At 36.5% G+C, this 25092-nt stretch overlaps 2 protein-coding genes across 9 annotated transcripts; one reads left to right on the plus strand and one right to left on the minus strand.

Moving 5' to 3' along the window:
* Positions 1 to 477: 477 nt before the first annotated feature.
* LOC148844085 (methyltransferase) lies at positions 478 to 20464 on the minus strand. Of its 8 annotated transcripts, none has more exons than XR_016103747.1 (9): positions 20307 to 20445; positions 20104 to 20135; positions 19559 to 19701; positions 18490 to 18556; positions 17647 to 17724; positions 7683 to 7828; positions 5972 to 6048; positions 1319 to 1377; positions 478 to 1170 (listed from the first exon to the last, which is right to left on the minus strand). XR_016103747.1 is itself a non-coding variant. In XM_088959656.1 (8 exons), exons 1-7 carry the CDS (start codon positions 20362 to 20364, stop codon positions 6009 to 6011), a joined length of 564 nt encoding a protein of 187 aa, XP_088815782.1. In that variant the 5' UTR covers positions 20365 to 20464; the 3' UTR covers positions 478 to 1170; positions 5972 to 6008. The 8 variants fall into 8 exon arrangements, 2 of the variants coding, with proteins under 2 accessions (XP_088815782.1, XP_088815783.1); XR_016103743.1 differs by having other exon boundaries at positions 1319 to 1428; XR_016103745.1 differs by having other exon boundaries at positions 1319 to 1574.
* Positions 747 to 1778, plus strand: LOC148844086 (uncharacterized). Its single transcript, XM_088959655.1, has one exon. It carries the CDS (start codon positions 747 to 749, stop codon positions 1644 to 1646), a length of 900 nt encoding a protein of 299 aa, XP_088815781.1. The 3' UTR covers positions 1647 to 1778.
* Positions 20465 to 25092: the final 4628 nt, after the last annotated feature.

A 25092-nucleotide genomic window follows, 5' to 3' on the forward strand; every position in this document is an offset into this window, starting at 1 on the left:
ATTCTTCATTGATAATTAACAAGACTATAAATAGTCGATTATAACGAGTAAATGGAAGAAAAATTCTTATTAAAAGTAAATACTGACAAAAAAATAGGAGATAACGGCGAACTGATAACTAAGAGATAACAGCAAGATAACTTAAAAAGAAAAGAGTCCTGCTCCTAATCTTGCTCCTGCATTATCGACGTTGACCACGTCCCCGTGAGTCATGGTAGGTTCGTGACATAGAGGCAATCTGACAACAAGCCACTCGTGCATACAAATATAATAAATGCTAATTTTGTCGATCTCCATCTTCTACTTTATATGTCTATCTTTCTATATCTTTCGAGATCTCAACCTTCACATCTTGACCGAGCTATGTAAAGGTTAGATAATGTGAATAGACAACTGTGAAGAAATTATTAAAGAAGATAATGTGAGATCTGCAGTAAAGCGTGATGGTCAGACAAGGAGAGAAGTGGCACTATTATATGAACATCAAAATCCCATGGTTAATAATTTCACTATTAAAAATACAGATCGTCAGCCAGAGTTGTGACAACATGACCGAATACAGAGGAAGAATCACATTAAATTTACTTGCTATTCACATGAAGTAGTAAGGATGCCTACTTAAAAGATTCTTCTTGCCTCCACCCATCTGTATTTTTTTATGTTTTCTCTTGGTTATAAATAGATGATTGAACCAGAAACTTGTGCACTGCAGAAGTTTTTGGCTTTCCTCATTTTGAGCAAAAAAAATGTCTGGTTATCTTGAAAAATCTGAGAACTGTCAACATGTCCGTTCAAATAGTTTGCCTGCCAGATCACATCCTGTCACTTCTACGATCAAAGAAGAGTTGAACAAATTAAAGGCTTGGAAGGAATTGTCGACATCCAGCTTAAAGGCAGAGACTATATGTGTTGGTCTTTCTGGCCTTGGAGATGTGTACGAATGCGTCAAAGATCTTAATTTGCCCTTCACCCAACAAGCTCTCCTCCAGTTCCAAGACCAGAAATGGGTTTCTGAAGTGCTGGATACGTCTGTCAAATTGTTGGACGTGTGTGGAACTACAAGGGACCTGCTACTGCAAATGAAACAGAGTGTTCAAGATCTCCAATCTGGTCTTCGTAGAAGAAAAGGTGAAGAGTCAAGCCTCCAATCCTGCATTGATGCTTTCATCTCTGCGAGAAAGAAGATGAAGAAGGATATTGTCAAGGGTCTTGACATATTGAAGCAAATGGAAAACAAATTTGGATCTTCTCCACATATGGTTTTAGAAGACCATCTATCAATCATTGCTAGAGTACTAAAAGAAGTCTGTGCTATTACCTTCTCCATATTTCATTCCCCGTTGTCGTTTATGTCTGTGCCAATGTCAAAGCGGAAGCCTAGTCGATGGTTATTGGTTTCAAAATTTATGCACAAAGAGATGGTAGTTTCTGAAGTCAATCAGAAGAATGAGGTAAAAAGTGTTGATGCAGCAATCCATGTCATAAGCAAGAGCAATTCAAGGAAAGATGCTGATGTTGAGAAGGTGCAAACAGCAAAGGCAAGGCTGAAGAGTTTGGAAGTCAGCATTGAAGATCTGGACAGTGGGTGCATGTTTGGGCACTTGGTCAGGATTAGAGTCACCCTCTTAAACATACTCACTCCCTAGACATTTCTTCATACAATTTTCAACACTCAGACCCATGGTTGGCATCCGCATTTTAAAGGATTTGCCAACGGGTTATATGTTTCAGAAACTACATCTTTGTATTTTATTTGTACACATGAATCAAAATTTATAGTACATCATAACAAGACAATGCAATTCAATTGTTTGACAAAATTGGTTCTTTTGCTTATCTTATTTTACTATTTCAGACTTCACTAATAGATTCCAATTCATGGTGCTGCTGAAATTTTGAGTTTTAAGGCTGTCTGTGACATGCTTTCAGAGAATTAACTCTGATTAGTTTTGTGATTCTAATGATCATTTTAAGTTTGGATGTATAAAAATTTTTCCAAGTAATTCATTTTTGTTTTATTGGCCACAAAAGTCATTCTATGAATTGATTCTTGGGAGCTAAAAATTAGCTTAAAAAAGGGATCATTTTTTGCTTAAACCCATTCTTCAAATAGTGATTCTTTGTAGCAGAATTTTAACCAAGAATAGCTAATTTGCTTTAACAAATTTAGGTTTCTTTTAATGAAGTGGGTCATAACAAACTTAGATCCTGCTTTCATGAATCTAGACCGACAACTATTTAGTGTAAGGAAGACTCTTTTCTCTCTTGAATATATCTTTGAAATATACAAGGACAGAATGTGCATATATGAAGGGGGACCAGTACAACACCAAGGAAGATAAAATGTGATCACATTTGAATCATTTGTTATGAATTAGAAAGCCAGAAATGAAAACTGCACACAAAAAAGGTTAGACTATTTAGGCTCCGAATTAAGTTACCTTAAAATTTTTTTCATCAAAATTCTGCCCCAAACATTTAATATGGTCATTAGCCAACTATAGAGAATTTGCTATTTTTTCTTTGCTTGATAGTAAAACAAAAAAAAAAAAAAAAAGAAAAGCAAAAAAATGTGAATTCAGCATCCATGGGGTGTTCCACAAAAAGCAAGCCATCGGCCAAAAAAAAATGTACAATGTGTGCAAAAACACCCCACAGCCCAGAACAACCCATCCCAACCTCCCGACATTACCAACCAAAACAACACAAACAGGCAGACCCAAAACCAATCACCAAAAACCCAAGACTAGGCAAAATCCACTGAAACCACACCCCAGCCCAACCACCAATAGCAAAAGCTCAGATGGGGTTTCTCCCTTGCCCACCTCTTCCCCTCCCCCGAATACTTTTTGAACCCTAGGTCCTGCCTGGACCACACTATTTGTGAAGAGTCCCAATGATGTATTATATTACTGTAGTCCTTGTTTGTATTGTATTTTCCTTCTTGTTATTTTCTTCTTTAGTCCTGTAAGGGCTTCTCTGTAAATATCTTCATATGTATATATATATATATATATATATATATATATATATATATATATATATATATATATTAAAAATGAAATTCATTGAAAAAGATGCAGTACATCTCAAAATACTGGTTGTCTAGATGAAACCATCTGCTTAACAGAATTACACTGAAAATGAATCAAAATTACATGGATTCAATTCCAAAGTATTCCAGAAGTTCTCTAACAGATCTTCCTTGTGTACTTGGTCAAACTCTGGAAGACTTAGGGCCTAGGCAGAAGTCATATTGTCCACTCCTGCTATCATATATTCTATGTTTTTTGACTTGTCTTCCAATACCCTTCTGTTCCTTTCTTCCCAAATGACCCTACACACTACAGACCCCTTCATTTCATTCCTCCTTACTATGTTGAAGTCCCCACCCACACACCAAGGCCCATCCCACTTTTGTCTTGACCCTTCTAATTCCTCCCACATCTTCTCCTTCTCCCCCTCCTCATTTTTTTTTCAATTCCATATCAAAGTTTTCCAATTTTGTTTCTTGAAGTAAAACCACCTCTGTTTTAAAGCTTTGGAGCAAGTTCCTTACCATCTCCCTCCTCCTTCCATTCCTCAACCCTCTTACATTCCAATTAAGAATCTTCATCCTCCTCCCCCTCCCCCAAATTACTCGAGCACATCCAACCCTTCCTCTTCTCCTCCCTCCTCATCCCACCCCTTTATTTTTTCAAAATATTCTTCCTTCTTCTTCTTCTCCTCTCTTTTCATTTTTTAAAACTTTTCAAATGCTATTTTCGCAAAGCCTTCTCCTCCCCAGAAGACTAGCCCAAGAGACTTTCCAACTTCCACCTCCCTCTCCACCAGTTTATTAGTATTTACCTTCCCATTTTGTATTATTTCCTCAACTTCATGATCCTTTTATATCTGTTCTTCTTTATCTTTATCTTTATCTTTATCTCCGTTCCTTTCCCCAATCACTGGTCCTTCACCTTCCCCCCCTTGTTCCCCTCCTAATCTCTGTGAAGAGTCTTTGGGTCTTCTTTTTCTATTGTAAACCCTATTTCGTCTTCCACCCCCTTTCTCCTCCTCTCTCAGAGGTCTCTCCACTGAAGTTTTCTCCCCTGTCCCTCCTTATATTTCTTTTCCTTCTTCCCCTTCCTCTCTGATCGGAGTTTCCAGCACCAGAATGCTCGGCACTCCAGGCTGACTTACCTCTTCAACTCTGAGTGATAATACCAGAGTGCTTGCAGTAATCCAAGGGGTGTAGATAGCTAAGGATTTGAATTTTTTTTTTTTTTTTGAAAGGTAAAGTAAGAAATTTATTAATTCAGAAAGAACTCATTACAACAGGAGAGCTAACCACATGTGGCTACTCAGATCATAGGACATGTTACAGATTCCAAATGGATGCAGATCTAAACAATTCAGGGACATTCAAATTTTTAAAATCAGGGACTACAGACACCCAGGAAATCAGCTTGCTGATCGCCTGCTGCACAATCTCCTCAGTGCTCTTAGATTTGTTGCTGAAGACTCTTCTGTTCCTGTCTGACCAAATTACCCACATCACAACCGCAGGAATAATTCTCCAATTTAAATTTCCTTTTTTCTTCAGACCTTGAGAATTCCAGCAAAGCAGCAGATCTTTAACTGAACTTTGCATGACCCAACAAAGACCAACCGCTGCTATAAAGTGGTACCAGACTCTCGAAGATAGGACAATGGATACATAGATGGTCTGTGGACTCGGGCAATAAACCACACAAACCACACACCAGAGAGGGCAGCTGAATACCCCTTCTATCCAGATTGAGTCTTCAGAGACATTTGTTCAGCACCATAGTCCACACAAGGAAGATAGACTTCGAGGGAGCACAAGAATTCCACACTAGTTGGTAGGAGAACTCAGTAACCCCTGTACTGCTAAGCTTAACAGTAAGGGATTTGACTGAGAAACAGCCATACCTACTCCAGGACCAGCTCCATTCATCTTCACGAGAAATGTCTATCGACTGCTCCTGTAAAATCTGCAGTAGTTGCATCTACTGGCTAAAAATTTGGAGATTAGGGATGAATTTGGAGAAGTTATTTGTGGAGGGGGACTCCAAGCTGGTGATGAGATGGCCAAAAATTCTAAAACTGTCATCTAGGAGTTTAGGGATGAAATTAAGAAATTTAAATGGTTAATTAGCAATATGATCTTGAAGATTTAACGGGTGAGAAGATTGTCTAATGGGACGGTTGATACCTTAGCTAAGCAAAGGGTTAATAGGGATCATTTATATTGGGCTCAGTTGTAATCCATTTTCCTTTGTTTTCGATGTGAGAGGTGCATCTCATACCTATTCATGGGGTGCTTGTACTGTTGTATATTTTGTTTCCTTCTAATAAATTTTAAAGTTACTTACCAAAAAGAAAATCTCTTTATCACTTCCTACCTTTGAAGAAATATACAAGTGGCTAGACAATGCCAAACTGCCACCTAGAAAACAATCTCCAGTGATAATAATCACTAGTATTAAGAGATGAGAGTGTAGAAAAAAGAAATTCAAATTATGGTTGAAACTGCTCTAAGAAATAGAAAATTGAAATTTTTATAGTGGGTGCACTGGCACCTACTGTATTATTAGGGTGGTCATAATGGGTAAAATGACTATTCCATCCCTACCTCTAAACATGCAGGAGTTACAAATTCACAACAGTATTTTATAAAGCAATAAGAAAATATTAGTTGAAAATGAGATATTTAAAATAGAATTTGTACATATGACAGCACGTTATCTATTTGAGGCACGTAAATCCAACACAACTAACTTCATGGAGAAAGAAGCATCATAGTTGTACAGGGAAACATTGTAATTGTGTTATTATAGAAATTCAATCTATTCAACTTTGAGATGGCATACAAATGAAGTAAAAGAAATATAGGAAAACATTCAAATTACAGAATGCTTATACAATTAAATGAGAAATTTGAAGATAGCTTTTCAATAATACCTACATATGTAGTTAATTGGGAGGGGATGAGGCAAGAAGCTCTAGTGGTGGTATTTCTGCCCTTTAATAATTGTCCATGCTCTGGAATAAAATGTCAAATTAGAGAATCAGACTAAATAAGTGGATGATAGATCCAATGACACATTTTGAGCAACACAATTCAAACAATTGCCAGTTTATTTAGTCAGTACAATACACCTTAATAAAATTAGCATCAACTTCTGAGGAATGGCTTTAGAAATAGCTAAATTTTTCTATGCTTCACAACAATCTGAGGTCTTTATGCATGCAAATATGGGAACAGAGCAATGTTTTCACCCTATCAATTCAGGTTCTGAAGTCTTCAAGGGTTCAAGACAGCATATATGGTATACCAACATGCATTTGATTGAACCTAGGAGTAGCTTTTCACGAGCTAGTAGAGCTCGGCTCATGAAAAGCTCGATTTAACTCGGTCTAAATCAAGCTTCGAGTCAAACTCGAGCCCATTCGAGCTTATATATATATATACATGTATAAAAATAATATATAATAAAAATATTATATATAATGTATAATAATAACTAGTTTTTATACTTATTAACTTTTATATGTAAAATAAAAAATAATTTTTTTGTAGGGAGTTTGGCTCACTGTCGAACTCGAGTCGAGCCAAATTCGAGCTAAAGTCTCCAGCTCAAATTAAGCTCAAGCTTGTGCTTGAGGTTCATAGTTTTTAGGTGAGCCAAGCTCAAGTAGCTAAATGTTTGGATCGGCTCAACTCAAATCCACCCTTAATTGAACCCTAAGAAAGACAACAACTCAATATCCCTCCAAGGAAACTTCTTGTACTGAAAGAAAACCATAATAGGGGAATGGAGAGAGATATGGAATGAGGAAGGAGGCCATGAAGGATTTTTTGATGAGGACTGAATTTGGTTGTTAGGAGGAGCTACTAGGGATGAGGTTTGGTACTTGAAAGAAGGGAATCTCATTTAGTTTGAGTTGTAGTTTGCTTTTTAGTTTGGGTAGAAGGTTTACTTTAGCTAGCTTGGGAGGTGTTCCCTTGCAACTATTAAGTGGTTGTAATCAGTTTTCTTTAATATTTTTCTTTTACAATCAAAGAAAATTTATCTAACTGAAAGATCCTAACCATCTCATCTAATTAAATGGTTAACATATGCAATTGGTCTCCATCTTACAATAATTTTTAAGATTATAACAATAAAATAGGCATTATTAACCCCAAACCTTCCCCCTCCCCTCCCCCTAACATAAATTTATCTAATTGAAAGATCCTAACCATCTCATCTAATTAAATGGTTAACATATGCAATTGGTCTCCATCTTACAATAATTTTTAAGATTATTACAATAAAATAGGCATTATTAACCCCAAACCTTCCCCCTCCCCTCCCCCTAACATCCAAAAAGATTATATTTTATGATCTATGTCATGGACTTCTAAAGTATTTAAAATTTTAGAAATCCATTTAGGATCCATTACTTGGTGTAATGGTAAGACCTCAGGCTGGCAAGAATGAGAACATGGGTTCGAGTTTGAGAGTGGCCACGTGTGCAAAAATATGCCAAAAATTAGGACCATATCCAATCTACTCCCAAGACCCCGGATAGCAGGGACCAACATTGGACAATGGCCTTTTTATTATAAGATCCATTTAAGTTTCAACAATAGAAAACACCTTGAAACAGGACAAAACAAGAAATTTACTTACCTATAAAGTTGTTCGAGAAGCACTAGTAGTGCAATTTGATGATTTAAAACCAAAGATGACAGCTTGATTGTTACATTAGCACGATGACGCAGTTGCTGCCCATGACCATAAGGTCCACCAATGCAAAATGCTATTGTTGATGATCCCTACAAATATGCAAATCACAATAAACTAATTCCCATATGAATCTTCAAATCCAATATTGAGGTTATTTCATTGAACTCATTAAAGCAAACTAGCTATAATTAATTACTATGGATAGTAACTTGTGTCAATAATGGAATATCAGCACAAATGTAGGATTTGAAAGAGGTCTCAACCTGTGACCTGCTATGCCTGACCTAGAAGATCTTATAGATCATAATCAATCCTGAGATATGACATTATCCAATACGAAATGCTATTCATGAACAAGAACTGTAAGGAATTCATAATCCACGTTAAAATGCTCATGATCATCAAAGGCATTGCCCATGATATGGAACCAATCAATAGTGATATGTAATGATGAAACTCAAAAGTTAAGACTATGGAAAGAATGTACTTAATACAATTTTAGAATATGCGACACATTAAGCAGACCAACTTTTAAACAATTAATTTGTAAACAAGGAAATTTTCTATCTCAAGTTTTTCAGCTGTGTGTTCTAACATGCAGTACAGAGAAGTGCCCAATGAAAGAGTAAGAAACAAGGAATACAAAATGAGTTTATAAATGCATCCCAAATGGAGAAAATAAGGTGGCAGCTAAGAACCTAGGATAACTTGGTTGTGGAAGGGGGCAATGGAAGTGTTGCAAAAGGAGTAGTCTATGAGATGTATAGTGGATTATTGGGTAAATCTGCAAATAGAAACATGTCCCAACTCCTAATTGGTCAGGCCTCAGCACTTTAGTATTTGATTGTGTTACAGCAGGGCAGTTAATTTGGTTGAACATGACCACTCAATGTGGACAAGTTCCTTGTATCTTTGAGAAAAACCTAAGAGATAAGACACCTGCAGTTTATGGGTAAAAGATATCATGAGGATGTCACAAGGAAAAGATATCATGAGGATGTCAGAGGAATTTCATGTGGAGGACCACCTTTGTTCTCTGAAGGGGTCTAGAGAATACAAACATGTTAACAAAGGATTTCTACCAATAATTTTTGTCCAGTAGCCTTTACAATATTTTAGCAAGACTAGCTTAAGAAGTTATGACACATGGTGAATGAAAAGAAATAATGAAAATCCTCCCAGAGTTGGACCAATTTGTTGTATGCAGTGGGCAATCCAGTAAAGGGGACAAGGATATATGTTAGCTCGGCATTTTGGTTTCTGAACTTATCAGTATTGCTTTGCCTTTCTATGGCTATTTAGATTAGTTGAAGCCTCAATCTACTATTTGAGAGTGCTATTAACTGGTAGGAGGGAAGGTAGTAATTTGGGCTCCATGATTCTGTCACCACATTAGTGACTTCTTTTTTTTTTTCATAACATGAAATTTCATTAATTAGAAAGAGTATAGGTATGTTTCCACCAGTAACCAGACCATATTCCTCTTTTTTCTTTTTTTTTTTTTTTTGTTTTTCTCAGAACTAAGAATGCATATATTCCCTTTGCCTTGGATATACAAAAGCTCAGAAAACCCCCATAGCTAGTTTCACCTTTCCTTAGCCAAGACATCAGAAAATCCGTTTGTTGATCTGTGAATCCAAGAGTAAGTTATATTTAGTTACCTTGACATAGCTTTGATCTCCCTTAGGGATATGCTGTAGTGATGTACAAAAAACACCAGGAAACCCCCCAGAATAGCGGGTTTTGATTACCTTTATCCTTTGTCAAGGCATCAGAAAAGCCTTCTTTTAAGATAAATAAAAAAGAAAATTTTATTAAAGGAAACTGTAGAAAATACAACAGGTCACAAGGAATCACCCGAAGACCCCAAAATCAAACTCAACCTCCCCGAAATCAAAAAATCTCAACCAATATCAAAATATAAACTCAAAAGCTCCCATATGCAAAACCCAAAAGAAAAGGCATGGTCCCTCCGAAAGATTAATCTCCCATCCATCTAAAGCCAATCAGGTAGACCACCCAAAGACCCATTACCCAATGCAATCTTCACACCCTTCCTTCCAATCATTCCTCTATAGGAATCAAAACCTATTTTTTATTCTTCATTGCTTTTCTTGTCATTTTTACCCTTTTATTTATGCCAACACCAAATAAATCTCCCCTCAATCTAGCAATACCTTTGAAACTGTCACAATTCGGTTCTTATTTTGGTGCTTAAACACTTTAACTGCATTAGGGACTTTCTTATCAATCTTCCTCTTCCCCCCAGATTCACTAATCCTTTCTAGTTCTATTACCGCGTTCTTCTCAAACACTTTCTCTGCTGGCAAGTCCATGCCCTTCTCCCCTTCCACAACTGAACCTCCAAAGTCAGAAATTGGAAAATCCTTCCCATTCTTCACTACAGATTCTTTCGTCAACTCTTCCATTTCCATAAAAGCATTCCTTGCAAATTCCTCTCCACCCAAGATATAAAGGCCCAATGTTTTTCTTACCTCCAACTCCTTGTCAATGACCATATTCAGATCAGTTTCTTTTTCAACCTCGTGTATTTCATCAATCAAAATCTCGCCTTCCACTTCATCTCCCAAGTCATCTTCAATAGGTAGCATTCTATAACCTCTTTTACTCCAGTGAATCTTTGTTTCCTTCACCCCCAACACATTTTCTCTTTCCCTAACATCTACTTCATCATTAACCTCACCCATGTCCTACTTCTTCCCCATTCTATCCTCCTCTTCATCTTCATCTACACCCTTTCTAAAATTGCTCGCCCTCTCATCCTTATTCTTTCCGACCAAGCTCTCAATACCAACTTCCTCTTCACCTGCAGCCCCCTTACCAAACATTTTCCTAATATCATCCCCATGTTGGAAGGGTTAGAAATCAGATTAGACATGACCGAACCAGATCTAATGGTTGGCTGAACTTTTAAAAATTTTCTAACCCAACCCGGAAACCAATTTCCTAATGATTTTGATGTTAGACAGTTATTCCCTTTAGCTCCAATCAGATTGATGTACCTTTTTGACATTTATTGTAAATGAATAAAGTACATAATTGATTCATGTCATCGTAGTGTGTTTCTGTGTAATACCCTTAAACTAGACACTTAATGAGACTCGTGTTAGTTTAGAATCTTCACAGCCGTTGGATAGATCTGGGGAGATTTATCCTGCCAAGCCTAACACTGATGTGCTGCCAAGTTGGTTGGGGTGGCTTGTCTCAGCTGCCAGGGTGAGACCTGAGGTACATGTAGTGTGGGTTTTCTTGAAACCCTGAGTCGGACCAAAATTCCAGTATTTCCCTGGACCTTGGAGATAGATGGGCAAAACTGGAATGTTACACGCGACCCCTAGACTCGATTATGATACTGCACTAGATGTCGGATTGGGCTTTCTTTGATATGCCAATCAGTGAGATCCTTAGAGGGGGTCAAAACCTAGGTATGTTGGGACAGTCTGAGAATTCATCTGAGTGGGTGATCATAGTGACAAGATCAGCCCCTTTGTCGGACAAAGTGAATGATCGGGGATGCACTCTCTCTGATGGAAACCTAAAACTGCCAGTAGTCGATTTCAACCGTTGAAATTTGTTTTGCAAAATATATTTATATAGAGATATACATATATATTATGGTTTCAAAATGTTTGCAAAAAGTTTTAATTCTCGGGATCCATGTGATTAGAGAGTGCAACACTGTTCCTTGCAGGCAAGGGAGAGTTCCTCTCTTGTTGGGCAGTGTTTGATCATTATGGGCTGAGAGGTTAAGTGTAAAACCATTGAGGGTAATACCTGATGGGTTAATCTTGCATCTGCCAACAATCCTTGGGTTTTTATAAGGTGGCTTGACCCAATGACCATTTAGTGTAAATGTTGGGCCCATTAAGAGCCCATGGTGATGGACTTAGGGGTTCACTGTCTCCTATAGTGAATTCGGCCAAGCCTTGTAACAGAGGCTGGGTTAAACCCATGTGGCTGATGTGTAGATGGATGTATGGGTCCCACGCCATACAAGGAGAGCCAACTGGGCAGCAGATTAGGAGAATAAGTGAGCACATAGAAGCCCAATTCGAACTGGCTTAATAAGATTAATTAAATAGGGATGGTTCTAGGATTTGGATCAGTAGATAAGATAAGGGATTATCCCTATCCACTTAAAGAGTCCAGATCCAAATAATGATTTGGATTAAGAAACTCCTAATTTGATTAGGAAGGTTGATCTTTATTTGTAGATAAGATAAGGGATAATCCTTATCTCTTAAAGAGAGTCCAGATCCAAATAAAATATTTGGATTAGGAAACTCCTAATGGGATTATGAGATCCTCTCTTTAAGGCTATAAATAGAAGAGCAAGGCAAACCTCCAGACACACCAAAAGAACTAGAGTTCAGAGTTCGCAGATCACAGAGAGAAGAACTCACTGTTTGACTGCTCCTGTCTTCTGCTCTTTTCTTCCTGTTCTTGCTGCCCCTACCCAGTTCGACCTCCACCTGAGAGAGTGATCAAGAATCATTCTTGATATTGCTTCTTGGTAGAAGAGGCAATCTGAAGTCATGCTCACCAGCCCTTTACTACATTCTTACTGAAGAATCATCCTGCTGATTCTGCTTCACCTCACATTGTGTCATCTTTAGTGGAAGCAGTTTTTGGTCTTCTCCTTGAGCGTGAACACCTTCATTGGGAGTTATTATTACTCCGTATCAGGTATATCCCTCTCCTCCCTTTGGTTTCAGATCTGGTCCGATTTAGTTTCAAGATTGATCCTTGAAAATGCAGTTTTCTAAAATTGGGAATGCAATTCCCACATGGGTGTTTAAAAAATTTTTTAAATTTTGCCCAACCTTCCTGTAGGGTTCGGCCATCCATATGATGGATCTCTCATCCCTTCATTTGAAATTTGAAATTTTAGGATTGATCTTGCACTGAACCAAACCAAATTTGAAACCCAAATTAAAAGTAATCATACCTAATACGAAAACCACAGTGTGCAGCTCCCAGAGTGGTAGTTCACACCCAATATCATACCCAAAATCAGCCTCCAACTGGAGATGGCACAATTGTGTCTACGAAGCCAATTCAACAACACTGTTTCAGCAAAACCGATTTGCTACTTGCTTTGATTGATGTTGTTGTGTGAACCTAGTATCCTTTGATGTTTTTCTTTAAAAACAAAGTAGAGAACTAATGAGAATCAGCCCCTAACACAGCTAGTTCAAACTAGGGTTTGTGTGAATCGTCCTTCCCCTCTTAGTCCCTTATATAAAGCACTCTCCTAATCCTATTAGGAGTTTATCTAATTTAGATTTGGATCAAGACTTTATCTTTAATTGATAAGCATCATCTTCTTAAGAGAATGGGTGTTCCATACACATTTTCGATCCAAATCACATGTCATGTGATCTCTAAACTAATCATATTAGCAATGCCTTAGGCCCATTTTCCTTAATGGTTCACATCCCAAGGTGTTGCATGGCCACTTTAAGCCTAAACATTGTATGGCATGGGACCCACAAAGGTCTCACACAAGTCCACAAGGATTCAGCCCCACCTCTAGAAGAGGTTAGGCCGAATTCATTGCTCAGGGGCAATGAACCCCTGACCCAATCAGCTTGGGCTCAATTTGGGCCCAACATTTACACATAAATGATCCTAGGATTCAACCACCCTATGAAGACCCAAGGACAATGAACTTATGTAAGATGAAGCTCATCAAGTAATCAACCCTATAATGGTCTCTTACACCCAACCTCAAGACCCATAATCATCAAAACACTACTCACAAGAAATGACCTCTTCCCTGACTGCAAAATGCAATGTCACACTCTTTACTCAGATAGATCCCAAGATTAAAACCTTTCACAAACAATCTTCATAAAATAGTAATATAACATATAAATACATTTTGCAAACCATATTTCAAATAGAATTGAAATCCACCACTAGTAGTTTAGGTTTCCATCAAAAAGTGTAAATCCTGATATTCACCTTGTCTAACAAATGGGCCAATCCTATCACCATGATCACCCACTTAAGTAAAACTTCCCCAACATACTTAGATATTTTACCACTAATGGATCTCATTGGTTGGCATATAAAAAATTGTTTAATCCAAAACCTAGTGTAGTACCATAATCAAGTCTGGGGTTAAGTGCAACTTTCCAGTGTTGCCTATCTATCTCCAAGGTCTAGGGCATAACTAGAAATTGGTCTGCGTTCTGTGTTTCTTCCAAACATCCACTTGTTGTGCTTGGGGTCTACCCTAGTAGCTAAGACAAGCTGCTCCACTAATTTGGTAGCACACCAGTGTCAGCCTTGTCAGGATAAAAACTCCCCAAGTCTATCCAATGGCTGAGAACATTTTAAACTAACACAAGTCTCATAAGTGTCCAATTTAAGGAGTAACACAGAAACACATCGATTTGAACATAAAACAATAAAGTACTTCATTCGTTTACTGATAAATGTTTATGTACATCAAGCTAATTGGAGCTAAGGGCATACACTATCTAACACCCCAACTAGTTGTCGACCTACACCATCATCAAAGGACTGATCCCCCTCCAACTCTGTAACCACACTCCCCTTAAAACTATCTCCCACCACCTGGAGCAACTTTAGTTATGAAACCCTCCATCTTTTCGTCCCAATCGATCATCGAAGAAGAAGAAGATGGACCAAGGCCATCGTCCATCACTGCTCAGACTCTTCGAACAGTTGGGTTCAAACCACATGATCAGTTAAAAAATCACATGGGCCACCCTCCCCCACTCGACCAGTCTCCTGACCCAATTCATACCCCTGTTTGTTCCTCCCTCCACCCAAATCAGCCTCATTAATTACATGCTGCATCTTTTCTTCCTATGGATCTCATTTTAAATGTGAAGGGGCACCCTTTTTTACAATCTCCACGAAAGACATTAAACCTGCCTCTTTCTCTCTATTTTCAATAGGAATTAACAGGTTTTCCTTTCCCAATGAAACCCTCTATCGACACTCATTCCATTGTCTTCTACCATGCTTTGGACATTCCATTGTTTTCTAACTTGGAGCAGTTCTTCCCAACTAACAGTTCAACTTCTAGCAAAATCCAGACTTTGAACCAAAGACCATTTGCAAGCAAGTTCATGACTTGTGGGAAATCTTCAGAGTTTGAACCAAATCTCTCTAGAACGGTTTCTTTCCAAAGATTGAAAGAAAGTCCCACCAACTGTAAAACAAGACCGCCACCATTGAAATCCTTCTGGTTGCAAGACATGCATCAAGCTTCCACCATCACCACACCATCTGTCGTAACCACCATTTCCATTGCAGGTAAATCACACTTTTCTCCTTCAAGAAACAGGACTGCCTTTCTGCCATTAAAAGGCCTAAGACTAACAAACTCGGAAAGCTTAAATTTCTCCATAATCGATTTCATGATCCTTCCCTGATCTTTAATAACTATGTCTGCTGTTAGAACAAAACTCCTAGCCCAGGCCCCTTTCTCCACTTCAATCAACATATTCTGGTTTCTAGATGAACTTGTCACCATAATCGGTTGAGTATCTTCTTCAGTTGATCTTCTGAACAAGATGTCTTTACCCCTCTAAGTATTTCTTAGTCCTATACCACCGCACCTCTCTTGTATTTGAGTTTTCTCTATACTTAACATAATCTCCTGAAGCCTGTTTGCAAAAAGATGCCACCCAAGTTTCCCTCTACCTTCCAGCACACAGATCATCTTCCTTCTGTTGACACCTGACTGTTCCATAACAGTAACATACCATCCTTTAATGTTCCTCCTGAACTCGACTTCCTATTGTTTTCCTTCAATCTCACAGAACTCTTTCATCCCTATTTTTTGATAGAATGAACCACTCCATTCATGAATCCCTTTAACCAACCAATTGCATCCACAACAACAAAAATGATTGCTTTATTTTTTTCTACGATTTCCACAAACCATTTTTCACCATCTACACATTCTTCAAAACGAAATTTTTTGGCTTTGATCCCCATGTCCCCTCTCCATCTCACCTTGTAGACAAGTCTGTAGTCATCTCACCACCGAAAAGAACCTTTAAAACTTTTTCATCTTTTGGAGAAGGCAGGACCTACACAGCTACTGGTTGATCATCGGCATTTGTTGTGTTTTGGTGTTCACTACATGATCCTTCACTTCCAGCGACCTACTTCGGCATTTGTTGCATTTTGTTGATCTGTGAATCCAAGAGTATGTTATATTTAGCTCCCTTGTCATAACTTTGATCTCTATTAGGTTGTTTCCGTAGTTCCAAGTTCTCATTCTGACAGTTTTTATCCATCCAACTATTTCTTCTGAATCTCCTCCCTCTACCAATGTTGTAATATTAACTGCCTTACCAATTTAATTCCTTATAGGGTTTCTAGAAACTCTTCTCTCATAGAGTTTTCAAAGCCTATTGGCCCCAAGAATATGGCTTTGATGTGGCCATGCAATCTCCAGTTACTCCTCTAATGCCAGAACTAGGGTTAAAGCTTAGCCCATCAAAGTTTAGTTTATAAGGATACTTAAGAATTTTGCATGGATGAATCAGCTACCAATTGCCATCTTCTAATACTAATCTCCATGAAGAAAGGATCAATCAATTAGTTTAAAGTCTTAACCCAAAGACCTTCATTTGCCAAAATGTTCTCCAAGATCTCTTCTTTAGGCCTTGACTTGTCCATGAATATCCTATTGTTCCTCTCCTCCCAAATAGACCAAAGTGCAGCTGCCTAATGTATCTCCATAAGACTCTTCCTCCATTTCTTAGTGGTGAAAGGAACGTACTCTTAAATAAGCTCCCCATCTCAGGGGAAGAGTCCACCTACAACCAAACAAAAAACTATCCTCTCCCAAATCCAAATAGCAAACAAATAGGAGATTAGCATGTTATAAGAAGGCTCTCCACTTGCTAAACTAGGAATTCAAACATGAGAGGACAAGCAGCAACAAGATTTTTTTTCCTGAAAAAACTCAAGTATTTATTTTTTTGGTGAAACACCTCCCAATAGAAATCCCTTATTTTAGGTGGCACCAGATGACTCCAAATTTCTTCACCAAAACGAATAGTGAAGCCAAAAATTGGTTTGAAAGGATCTTAAAGAAAGAAGAACAAGAGAAGTACCATTGCATGGTGCTTGACATGCAACTTTGAATACCAGTTGCTTTGCATCCAATCTTTGCTCCCTCTCATATCCTTTTAGGTAGATATTTTGAAGAAATGTCTGGCAGCAAAAAGATTAACTTAATGTTTTCTTCATGTGCAAAGATGATAAAGAAACTGATATCTATTTTTTGATTAATTACTTATTAGAAATAACTATGTGAGAAGAAAGTATTTCCCTGGTTCAATTGTTTTGGGCTCAGTTGTAATTTATGATTGAGACCTGAGACTGCACCTCGTGCCTCTAGTTGAGTTGTCCTATTTATGTATCTCTCTTCTTTAGTAATAAAATCTCTGTTATTTATCCAAAAAAAAAAAGTGTTTCTCTGGGAGAAGAAAAGGGTTGTTCTTTGGGTTGAGTCCAGGAAGATCACGTCTTTGGGGAGATACATTGCTTTGGGTAGAAAGTGTGGATCTTGGAAGTATTTCTTTTGTCTTTGACAATTCATTTAAATTTTGGTATTTTTGTTTAGTATATTTTTTCATTATCACAACTTGTGGATGTATTATGTTGACCACATAAACTTTTGTGTTGTTTGTTTTGTTATTTTTCCTTTTGTTTTCTCTAAGTTCATGTTGCCACCAATTTAGCTAGCACAATTGTGCACAACAGAATAACATCCAATATATTCAAGCTGTAATCAACAGATCAGAAGCGTGAGATGAAATGGATGCTTTAAATTGATCTACATCTCAAGCATGTGAATATCTTGTTGGAACTAAAGTGATGTGCATACTGTATTCCCTGCATCTCCCACCAAGTCAGCCATTTGCTCGGATCCAATGTCTGATCCATGCTCATCCAACAAGATAACCTACATAAACATAAAAAGAAAATGTAAAGGAAAGCTCAACCTCTCAATCTTCAAGAAACATAACCATGCATAAGTCATGAATGACGGATAATTTTGAATAATTGAGGCTGTTCAAGATACAGATAGTTAAAAATATATATATACAGAAAATTTTCATAGTCAATAAGTCTCTTTTTTTTTTTTTTGAACAGTAACAAGATTCATAATCAATATGTTAAGACAACATAATAAAGTCAACAAAGACAAAATTAAAAAAAAAAAAAAAAGAAAGAATCTGCACTGAAGGTACAATGATGACTTGATCACAACCATTTCCCATATTATTCTGTTTCGCTTCTCTCTAATGAGGACAACTAGGTTTAAACATATTAAGCTCCAATTCACTATCATCAATAGTGTTTTTATCTTATGACTGACCCATAATGACATATGGAAGAGGTGCTGCAGAAAATGCCTCCACAAATGGTGGAGTAAAACATCATTAACTACAATCACTTTATGCAGTTGACAAGAGAAGAAGCTTGTGTGGCTAATGGATATAAATTTTTTGTGGAACTGTGCCAGTTTGGAGTCCAAGACAAGGTGTAACCTAAATGACTAGGAGATTGATTAGGGAATAATATCTACCAAGACTGCAGACCCACCTACCCATCGTTTTGAGTCTTTAGGACTATTTAAATCAAATCACCGAGTTAGAAGAAAGTAAGACTTTACTAGCAAATTTTCATGTCTCAATCTAGTCAAGTTGGGCTTTTGAGGTCATACCCAATCTTCAGACCTGATGTTTTGCATGACAACCATATCTTCCCCTTCAATTTGGGCCTTCACATTGCTGCAATCGATGAGTATACAAGAAGAAAATTTATCAGAAAAACAAGAAATTAAGTGATACATGTTAAATGGGACAAATCCATCAGTAAGGTGTTGGTATACAAGATGACTCACATAAACAATTAAAAGAGAATACAACTTCTTCCCATTCCACCAAAAGGGAGAAAAAGTTCATGACAGCAAATCTATTTGAGGCTTGCAGCCAAAAGATATCCTATTTGAGGCAGGGGTTAAAAGAACAAAAGCAGAAATCATGTACACAGACGTAAAATCAAATGCAAAACCTTTAAAGGAAAAATAAAACATAAAGAGTTGAATTAATCTGCCACCCAAGGATTAAAATATTGATACACCCGATACCAGAAGTTGGATATGGTGCATATCAATATGACTGATACTCTTTTCTTTATTTTATAAGCATTAGAGGGATACCCTCTATCATCCCAGAGTTTTAAAATCTCCAACCATGTGTGTATCAGTGTATGCATGCATATCGTGGTGCACCAATACGGATACGACACACCCAATATGGGGCATATCTTAACAATATTTTGACCCTTGCTGCCATCACAATAAATTATATCATTGTCACTAAAGCAAAGACTGTACAAGATGGAACAAAAAATCAGAATAGCTTCTTCCTTTACAAATTCCCCACTTTCGACAAAGGGAAAGAAAGTTCATGCCAGCAAATTCTTTCAGAGACTGGAGAAACAAAGACCATAAAATGACATACACATACACACAGAAGGTACCAGCGGGATCAGAAGTCAGTGCATGTAATTACAACTGACAAGTCCCCCTACCCACATTTGCCTAGCAAAAAAATAATAATAAAATAAAATGAAAAGGAGAAAATTCATATATACATGATATCAAACATAACCACCACAATTAGTCTTCCATCAATGGAAACTATAATTCAAATGTAAATGCTAAAATTTAGAAAAAAAAAACGTCTCAATAAGAACGAGTTAGACTTAATAGAAAGGCAAAGACATACGAAGTATTTTTAGGATTGGATCGTATTTGAACATCCTCGACACTGCAATAATACTTGAGCTTCTCTTTGTACTCTTCAACCAAGAGTTGAACCCCTGGTGATCTCCTTTTCCCTACTGTTAATATACGTACAGGAAGTGGTCTCTGCCAATCACATAGGATATCATATTGTGTCAAAAGCCTTACAAAGAAGCTCTCTTATCATTATCCAATGTCAAAATAATTTGGTTCAGTTCATTTATTACTTCAATTTCACATGTTCAACCAACAACAAATCAAGCCAGTAAGAAATCGATTGAATTCAGATACAGTTTAAATGGGTTGATCTCAATTCACCCAGGCACAACCCTGCATTTGGCATCTCAATTTGGATTTTTTCTTAAAATATGTCTAGATAATGCTACTCTGGTTATGGAATGGAATGAAAATGGTATGTCGGAATGAGTACGGAACTTCAAACTTCATCAGTTGAGCATGTTTTATGTGAGAAATGGAACTAAACTTAAAAAAAAAAAAAAAGGAGAAAATGAGTTGCAGAGACTTTACCACCGATTGCCCCGAGTATTTACTTCGTCTACCTGATTAATTCAGCAAAACCCAAGTAAGAAATATCCACAGAAAAGCCAAAAATGCAGAATTTAAGATATTTTTCGATCTTAAAAGCTCTCTGTATGAAGCCATAACTGAATAGAAACGAAAATTGAAATAAAAAAGAAAAAAAAAAAGTAACTGGATATGATTAGAAGAACCTGGAGAAGGAGTTCGTTCCTTCGCACAAAAATGACCGGATTGTATTGATATTATCATCGAGACGGAATGATGAACAAGATAGAGAGCTCAAATTGCTTTCAGCTCTGCAAAAGGCAATCCGACAGGATAGATGTTGCGGAAGTTTTTAAGCAGTGGTGTCATGGGCCAGGCCGGGTCTGGGCTTAAATTACAGGCATTCTTGAGCCTATTTGGGTATTTTGATTTTAAGGCTACGTTTGGTTTGAAGGTTTCTCTACTTTTTCTTTCAAACCAAACACAGCTTTAACTTACATGAACAGACTTGGACAATTGATACACATATTTGGGTATCACAAATTTTGAATAAAGAGATTCAACCCTCTTCTTAAAAAATGATTTAGAGAAGATGGTTAGGAATCATTTCAAAGCTTCTCCCGTCTTTTCAAGGCTGCAGCTTTTTGGTAGTTAGATCTTTTTCCAACCAAACGAGAAAAGATCAAAATGCGGGCTACCGAGTTTCTAAAAAACCAATAACCTGCATGAAAAGATATGCCAAACGGGACCTTAATTTTTCTATTTCAAGTTCATATATTCCAATTCATTTTTGTTGAATATATCATTTGGCACCATTATTGATGTATCTTGGCTAATTGTTGAACCATTCATCATGTAAAAAAAAAAAGTGGTAGGCATCATTGTTTAGAAAACTAGATCAGACCAGCAAGTTGGATGAATCGAGTCATGACCCCCTAACTGGTTTAATCATACCCCTTGAAAACCATAATTCAAAAGCCGATTAACGAGCCAATTTAACCAAAAACTAATGAATTTGTCACAATTTTATGAAACCAAACCCAAGTAACAACATGAATAAAAATTTCAAATTGTGATAAAAGACTTGAACCCAAGACCTCATAGCTATGTGTAATGTCGTGTTATCATTAATCCAGCTCTTTATTGCATTTAGTTATGCTTCTTTAATTCATATGTTCCTTTAATACATCCGTATTTCAAAGAAAATGTGAGTTAAGAGACTTGAACCTTGGTCATTTATTTTAAAAGTTAACCACTTATCCATCACATGCAAATGCAATAATATTTTTAAAATATATTAAGTGTAGTATTATATGACTTGTAATGTGTGTACATGCCACATCATCATGGTTCGATCTCTGGTTTGACTACAGTTGAACCCTAAACCTCTGCCTTTTTTAGTTCTATGCCCTATCTAGTTCTCTAAACATTGATTGCACTCTCCACACCCATGTCCTTTTCCTTATTGGATACCACTATTGCCCCAAAATTAAGCTCCAACCCTTAGTACTTAGCAAGGGAGTCCTTCTGTATTACATTAACTTTTAGTTGTCATTGCAATTATCTTTTTCTCCTAGGGCTACATTTGGAAACAATGCAAATATGTAGAGTGCAAAATGGTTCATATAAATTGCAAAATTGGGTTAGTTTTGCACTGACGAATTTATTTTCTTACCAAACAGACTTTTAGCTGTAATGGATGCAAACATGAATTCCAATAAAGTATAAGTTTTTTTTTTTTATCAAAAGCCCAATTGAATGCAAATTTACTTCTTTTTTATTGATGTACTTTTACATCTTATTATCAATATAAATATGCATTGGTCTGTCATTTGTTAACGCATAAATGTAATGTTGCCAAATACAAGCAAAAGTGAACCAGAGTGCAAATTTACCCTGAACCAGGATTTACACTCCATTTGCATTGTTTCCAAATGCAGCCTAGAGATATGTATCAGCAATCCCTTCATCCTCATGATGTTCCATTTGGTTCTCTTTCTTGGTCTATGATCAAAAAGTTGTAGACATAAAAAGAATCAAACTATAAGGTTTCTAGAGTTGTTGTTTTGGATTGCTAACACCTCTTCCTTCTAAGAAGTTTCTTGTCTTCACCTTATATGGGTTTTCCTTCTTCTTTGTGGTTGTTGCCTCAATCATAACCAATTGATCTCCCAACTGTAATGCTACTATTTTGAGCTTGTTCATACACTTGGTTTTTAAGTGTCAATCATAACCAATTGTATCAACACCTGAAAAATAACTCATTTACCACACTTATACTTTCTTTTTGAATGTTCTCATAGATAACACTAGTTGGACAAAAAACCGACAACATATTAGAAGCCAAAGAGTATTGCTTATCACCATTCTCCTTTGAGGCCTTTTTTTTGTTCACTTAATTCTTCTTTCTACACTCTGTTTTTGAATGGCCCTGATTGTTTTATGAACCACAATAAGATGGAAGACTTTCATATTCAATCAATTATCAAAATCTTTCCCTACATAGCACAACCCACAAATGCTTTGGAAGGTCTCTCAAGAAGTCTATTTCAACGTAGATTGTTCTAGCAAGATTTAACATAGTTAAATCCACCTTTAGAATAGTTCCACAACTTGAGTAATAAATCTGATATAATGGTCATTAAAAAGATTTCGAAGTAATTTTGGAAAGGTCACCCATAGTAGAATTATTGAGAGTGCTCTACCCAAATCAAAAGTCATTGACCATTTAAACAATCAAAACAAGAAATCCATAATGGTGAAGATCTCTTCTTATCGGACCTAAAGGAACTCCTCCCTTTCAAATTCGAAAGAATATGTCTTTGATCATAATTGCAACACTACCTAACAAATGAAGACACTACAAGAAAATAAACCTTTGGCAACAGTAAAAAATTATTCCTAATATAGGAAAAACTATTGCCTAATGTTTTAGTTACAACTGAACAAGTTGTGGCTAGCGAAGCCATTGTTAAAAGTTTTTAGCAACAATCAACTATAGCAAAATATACTATTCACAACAATTGGACCAATTATTGGCAACAATAGTGTTTTGCCACAACCAATGGGAATTGTTGCCAAATGTTTTGTTTTAGCAACAACTAATAAAAATCGTTGCCCGTATAAATTTTTAGCTTTATGGCATTGGTTTTTCCAAACTATTGTTGAAGTAGCAACAATCAAGTAATTGTTACCTTAACTGTTTCCAATTATCATTTAAATTGATCATATTTAATTTAATAAATTGTTGCAAATATTATAATAATTATTGTCAATCATCTAAATAAAATACACGTGTAAAATGTCAATATGTGAGCCCATTAATATTATAAAAGATAAAAATTTCATTCCAACTATAATTCATAGGCAACTATGTTAAAAATATATTACAATTTTCAAATTCATATCATATAAATAATACAATTAACAAAAACTTTGATCTAATGCATAATACAATTAACACAAAATTTGATCCTATGCCTCCATCCACATATTTGGACTACATAACCACAACAACTAGTTCGTTAAAAATGATAAATAGCTCATGAAAGGTTTGATTCCACATCCTGATGAGCTCTAACTTTGCTCTACATTTGGAAAGTGTTTGCAAACTTAACATTAGCATATGTGCAATGGTCACAAGACCAGTGACCTGAATCATCCAGTTGACTGGGAGCTTGGGAGGCCATTTCTTTGCCTCTTCCACCTTTGAATTTGTTTCCTCTTAATTTCTCAGAGCTCGTCGTTCTACTACAAGCACCATGGGAATCTACATCTGGCAAATTGTTCACCAATGCTAGTACCAAATTCTCAAAGTAGTTTCAAGTCACACTATCATTAAAAGCAAACAGGTTATTAAATTTTAAAAGTTCAAATTTCTATTGTAAATCACTACTAAAATTGTAGAATAACAAGAAATATAGGATTGATGAAAGTGGTTCTCCCTTTCTTATTCCATTGAGGCTTTCTTCCTAGGGGCTTATATTAAAAAGGTGCTTCTCCCTCAAATGATGATTAATATTTGAAAAAATATATCATGTCCCACACCTTAATACCAAATATCCCCACAATGTTAAGTTTCAGTAATATATATGTGTTTTTAGTAGTTACCTAGTCAACCTAGCAAGCTTTGTCCAGAACTCATTCAAGTCCTCTGATGGGCCTCTACATTTAGATAAATTTTAGTTCCTTCTCAGCACATTAATGAAGCCGATCTAACCCAGACTCAGCCTCACCTACAGAACAATTATCTTACCAACTCTGAAAAGAAGATAACAAACATAGATGATAAAAATATGTACAGTGCAAATACAAATACAAATATGTACAGTACAAATACAAATATGTATAGTGCAAATATATACAAAATGCATAGCTATGTACTCTATGTATTTGCACTTGTATTCCTTCCAAATTGAGCCTATAGAATTAACGATTAGACTATTAATCAATTTCCTGGTTTTATTAAGCAAAACTTGAGAGTTGCTCTTTGGGGAATATGGGCTTCTCTAGAGAAAAAGATAGTGAGTGACCTTTAAAGGACATTATCTAACTCTCCCCTTGACTTATTGGTCAATCTAATTCAAAGAAGATCCCACAATTTCCTGGTTTTATTAAGCAAAACTTGAGAGTTGCTCTTTGGGGAATATGGGCTTCTCTAGAGAAAAAGATAGTGAGTGACCTTTAAAGGACATTATCTAACTCTCCCCTTGACTTATTGGTCAATCTAATTCAAAGAAGATCCCACAATATCATGGCTCAAGGGAATTCTAGCAATACTTATCAGTTAAGCAACTAATGGCAATAAGGGTTTTGGAATATTACCAACAAGATACACGCTATATAGATGCTAAGAATAAAGATGTTTAATTTTTTTATTTTTCACCTAAGGAGTGAATAGGGTGGCATGACATCTGGCTATAGACTTTTCTTCTATTGCCATTGCTAAGGATGTGTTTGATTTTGAAAATGAACTAAATTTTAATTATTCCA

Source organism: Nelumbo lutea, chromosome 8 (assembly GCF_056320005.1).
Source record: "Nelumbo lutea isolate HS-2025 chromosome 8, American lotus-T2T, whole genome shotgun sequence".
Lineage (NCBI taxonomy): Eukaryota > Viridiplantae > Streptophyta > Magnoliopsida > Proteales > Nelumbonaceae > Nelumbo > Nelumbo lutea.

Excerpts from the sequence above, each read along its gene's own strand:
- LOC148844086 (XM_088959655.1), top strand. The coding sequence starts at position 747 with ATGTCTGGTTATCTTGAAAAATCTGAGAACTGTCAACATGTCCGTTCA.
- LOC148844085 (XM_088959656.1), bottom strand. The coding sequence starts at position 20,364 with ATGATAATATCAATACAATCCGGTCATTTTTGTGCGAAGGAACGAACT. Across the intron at positions 19,702-20,103 it reads AATACTCGGGGCAATCGGTG|AGACCACTTCCTGTACGTAT; the intron begins GTAAAGTCTCTG and ends TGTGATTGGCAG. Across the intron at positions 17,725-18,489 it reads ACATCAGGTCTGAAGATTGG|GTTATCTTGTTGGATGAGCA; the intron begins GTATGACCTCAA and ends ATGTTTATGTAG.